The sequence below is a fragment of the Morone saxatilis genome, unplaced genomic scaffold, assembly GCF_004916995.1.
Source record: "Morone saxatilis isolate NCDOM2014 unplaced genomic scaffold, NCSU_SB_2.0 Contig9, whole genome shotgun sequence".
Taxonomy (NCBI): Eukaryota; Metazoa; Chordata; class Actinopteri; family Moronidae; genus Morone; species Morone saxatilis.
The window spans coordinates 13674973-13680088 of NW_023340268.1; the positions used below are offsets into that span (position 1 = coordinate 13674973).

The window sequence follows — 5116 nt, forward strand, 5'->3', positions numbered from 1 at the left end:
CTGGCAGCACAAAATCACACAAAAAGGCAACCGATATGACCCTTAAAAAGCAGGAGGACCTGGAAAAAATAGTCAGCCCTCTGCAAGTTGCAGTCAAAACATGGCTTTCTGAGTGCTCCTCCTTTTCTAATGCAAATGTACCAGAGGCAGCCATACTGTTTATTGTAGCTAGGCACAATATAGGACATCTGCCGGTTAGCGTTAGTGTAATTCCCTCCCCATGCTTCATTAACCTCCCCCTTTATGGGCCCAGAGAATGGAGTTGTGGAGGCTTGGACAGTGGTGGCGGAGGAGGGTGGGTGAGACCCAAGCGCTGGCCCGGCTGAGGAGCACTGAGGCTGGGGCAAGCCGACTGCTTGATGTCCTTCCAGCTCATTTGATTCTTGGAGGAGGACCTCTTTCATCAATGACCATGTGGTGGGTCTTGAGTCTGAGTAAGGCTGAGTGGGTGGTGGAGGGTGGGGGCCTGAAGTGGACAGGCTGGGCCAGGGTGGGTGTCTGGTGCTGGGGGTAGATTTGTTTTGAGTAAAGGATGCCTATTCTATTTGGTTCAGGGTCTTTGGCTGAGGGTGAATGGGTTTTTTTTTGTGGTTTATTGTATTCAAGGGTGACACTGCTGAATAGTAAGCATTTAATCAGATGGGCACAGGTGTGTTAAATTTGGGACTGCAGGACTGGGATCCACTGTCTGTTGTCATCTGGTGTAGCCGGGGGCAAATTAAGTTGTTGGGAAGGAGGGGGGAATTGGGGGGTTACTGTGCAGTGTCCACTGTCCTAGAATTAACAGGGGATGGTGCCTGTGTCATCTTGTCACTCCATCATGGTCCTTTTGTCCCCTCAAGGCTCCAGCTGTATGGAGGTTAGGAGAAAGCTAAAGAAGGAGGGGTGCCTTAAGGGTAAAGGGTCAGTATGCTTCAAACGTAGGGCTTGTCTGATCGTTGAACAGCGTTAAAAACCGCCTCCCCCAAACGTTTGCAACATCAGAATTGGGGGAGGTGTTTCGAACAATTTGTTACTATTACCACTGACCAGGTGTTATTAAGAAAGTAAGCAGGATTTTGACTTCTATCTCAAACTTTAAAACATTTTTGTTTTGTTTTTTGTTCTCACAAATACCTTGTTCACTTTTTGTCTAATTGACAACATGAATGCCTCTGAGGGACACTATCCAAATGTCCCCAAAAGTCCCCAAAGACTTCTGCCTTCAGGTGTGGTCGGACAACACACCGTAAAGCCTAGTTAGTTTCAAGAAGACCCTATTAGCCGTTATACCGTCTCAAAGAGTGGACCAGAGATTGTGTGTTGGAATGAAGAAATCAGCGAATTACGGCTGTACCTAATAATTTGTTTGTCCAATTAAACCATCAGTAATTATTAACCTCTAGGGATGTCCAGATCTGATCTCAGAGATTGGCATTAGGAACGATAACTATTGGCTATATTGAGCTAATTGCCCCAATACGATCCTTTGTTTTACATCAACTGTCACACAGCTCTTTTTACTCACTAAGCTTTCACGTACAGCAACAAAACGAGTGCAGCCAACGTCAATTCTCCAACTCCGCTGAGCTCCATGTGGCAGTGTTAGACCGGGGCTCAGCCCACCTCTCAGTACAGGGAGCCAACACAACCACACTCACCATGCCACTGCAAGTGCAACAAAAGCCTGGCAAACAAAAAGCCCATACGAGTTATCCATTAATGTAATCCATGCAAAAGACGTAGGTGCAGACAATGAAAATAAAAACTTGTGAAAATGTGATTTTAATAACTTTAATGTACTTCAAATGGAACTGTATTATATAGAAGACAAGTATCGCATTGGGACTCGATATCGATTCTCATTAAATGACGGATTGGAGACAAAAAAACAAAAGACTTTATCAAGACATTCCTATTAATTATTAAAACTAACAAAATTATTTTAGGAGTTTGGTGAACTGTTTTTTAATTGCTTAATAATTGAATTGATCAGTTCATTGCAACTATTTTTTTCATAACCTGTACACAATGAACGGGCTACAACTAGTAGGGCTACTTTCAATGATTTCTTATAAATCATATAATACAAAAGTATTATTATTATTATTATCATTATTATTATTATTATTGTTATTATTATTACTACATAAAACAAAGACAAGCAGCAAAGCCTTTTATAAATGCTTGAAAAATCAATTAGTTGCCAATGTATTTTCTTGACTAATCAAGTGGTACTCAAACATTTAAGAATAATGTATCTCCTGATATTTTTTCTGTCAAGTACCTCCTGACCAATGCAAAACACTAAGATGGCATTGTAGTTGCATTGAACTGTGTCTTTTTGATAAGTTTTACTTACAGTTGAGTGAGAAACAAGATTTGTGTTTCACTAAGGAGCTTTGTCTTTCTCTGTGGCAGGGAGGCAACTGCAGTTTATAGTTTAATAGGAACTTTGTATATAAAATGTGGTTTATCGAATGCATATTTACATTTTTTGCTGAACTTACATATACTATAATTATTTTAGGAATATGTACGATATTTTAAACTAACATTTAACATAAAAGTCAATTACCCACTGCAGTACTTGAAAGTACCTCTAGGGGAATATATAAACTCATTTCAGAAACAGTAAAGTAATTGTTTCTAAAACAACCACTACAAATAACGATATAATGGCTGCGCTTAAATGTCTAATAGTCATAATGCAAATAATGAATAATCATTTTCATTGGCAGTTACACGTTTTTCATGTAAATGGGTGCTTCAGCTTCAGTATTGCAGGAGAAGTACAATATTTAGAGTTTATTAACATGAACACAATCATCACCGCACTGAGATATCCATAGAAACTACAGTATCACACACTGTATCAACTTCAGCAAAAACCCTGGGAAAGCCTCAGGTGTGATCTACCTGACTCGTCTACGCTTGCACAGCATCCCACCAACACTACAGCCCGACACAAAACTTTCACACGTAAACCCGGCCCTAGGGGTGAAAACCAGAGGTTACTCTAGCTTCCAGAACTTCTCTGTTTCAAATATGACACATTAAACTCTGAGGCCCCAACGTCCAAAAATAGAGAAGTACCTCTCCAATACTGTACACGATAAATTTACAGACCTTGGGGTGAAACACGATAAAGATGATTTTTAAAAAGGTGCGAGTGTGGGAAAGATTAAAATAAAGAGAGAGGCAGTTACAGGGAAAAAGAGTTGGCGATACATTCATTTCCGACCTTTTGGCAAAGTGTAAACAGACACTCTGGATTTATGTAATGAATTGGAGAAACTGATAGTGGTGGCGAGTTTGAATGTGTCGAAACCTCACTGGAATTGTTGGTACAGAGATTGAACTGCTGTGAAGTAGTATGTTAGCATCAAATTAAGTACTCTCTTTAGAATTTTTAACTGTAGTTTCACACACTTTCCCTCTGTCTCCACTGCAATACAGTGTAAACTTGGAGAGAGTGAGGGCAGAGTGAAAATAGAGAAGGCAGGGAGCCTCTAATTTGGCGCCCATCTGCCACATGTGCTGCCCTTCAAAACCCTCCGGTACCTCTGATGTTGGAGGGAACTGCACTCTGTCCTCTGTCTCTGGCCAAGAAAACTCACTCAGTACCGTACAGACATGGCTGTGGTCATGCATGTTCAAGCCACAGAGGATTAGCAAATAGCTTCACTTCTATTTCAAAAAGAAATTGAAAGTAATATTTCAATTTCAAGTTCAATTTCAAGTTTAGGAATATCATTAATGTATGCTTTGTATGTAACAGCATTAGTCTTCCCAAATACATCTAGATAACAATGGGGATATGTTACCTTGATGGTCTCAGGTGGTACCCCGGGGTCAGGGGCCTTCTCCAAGTAGGTGGTCAGGTCCTGATCCACATGCTCAAAGACCAAAGTGAGTTTGGTTTCTCTGTCAGTCCGAGAGACTGTACACACATCAAACAACCTAGAACAAAAACAGGTGGAGGAGATCAATACCAGCTAGACAGTCTCATTTGTCCTGCCACAGTTTCATAATTAACCAAAAAAGTTTTGTCCTCATAATAACATAAAAGATCTCCAACACACACACACACACACACACACACACACAGGTCCAAACTGTTACTGCAGGAAGTTATCAGTGATAATTTTACTTTATCTAATATTAGCTCATTTAGGTAACTTATGTTAACTAACGTTAGTTTAACTTTAAAATGTACTTAATTGTCATTCAGGGATCATGCCCTTGGACACCTACCCATCACAATCTCACAAAATCCTGGGGGAAACACTGAATAAAATGTATTCAAAGTGCTTCAATTTGCTTGTGAGTACCACTAATAAGACAGAATCCCTTCTCAACATGTCCGCATTGGTGCTGCAACAATTATTCAATTCATCGATTAACTGACAGCTATTTTGATAATCTATTAGCAGGAAAAAATCCATATTCTCTCATTTCAGCTTCTCAAATATGAACAGATTCTGGTTTATTTAGTCCTCAATGACAGTAAACTGATTATCATTATCTTTGGGTTGTGGACAAAACAAGACATTTGAGGATGTCGCGTGGGCTTTGCTTCTGTACTCCACACTGCATATATTTCACTCTTGGAGACTCAAAGAAGTGCAAGTTAAAGCAAATGGAGACTGGATATAGACAGCAATGGGCATGTCAATCACAGATTTTAACTAATGACATTAATAATGACTGTTATCACTTACTGGAACACCTTAATGTAATGGAGCCCTTATTGTTATTACCTAATATTAACTTTGTGTTTCTTGCTATGAAGAGTCAAAGTGTCTGTTTTTTAATCATGGAAAAGGAAAAATCTTCTAATAAAATCTCAACAGCTGAGAGTTAAACATATGTGCTTTATGGTTGGTCAGGAAAGCACCATCTACCAGGACTCTTAGGCCAAGAACCATAGTCTGGTCTCCTGGGTATTTTTTATCTTACAGAAACTTGCAAAAATGAACATACTTGGAGACTTACCGACAGAATTACCACGTGCTGCAGGACACGCTGGTTTCATTATGTCAGGTTACCACGCAAAACGACTTCTATGCAACGCTTTTGAAGATTCAAGACTATCAAGCTTTTACCAGCATTTATGATTGTCTTTCACTAGGCA

General features: G+C 39.8%; 1 protein-coding gene across 1 annotated transcript in view; it reads right to left on the reverse strand.

The window, feature by feature from the left end:
- cdk6 (cyclin-dependent kinase 6) overlaps window positions 1-3942 on the reverse strand; it is a gene marked incomplete at its 5' end in the record, with an annotated part of 32964 nt that extends 29022 nt beyond the window's left edge. The window contains 1 exon segment of the mRNA XM_035681332.1: window positions 3807-3942. Coding sequence (XP_035537225.1) covers window positions 3807-3942 — 136 coding nt within the window.
- Between the last annotated feature and the right edge of the window lie 1174 nt (window positions 3943-5116).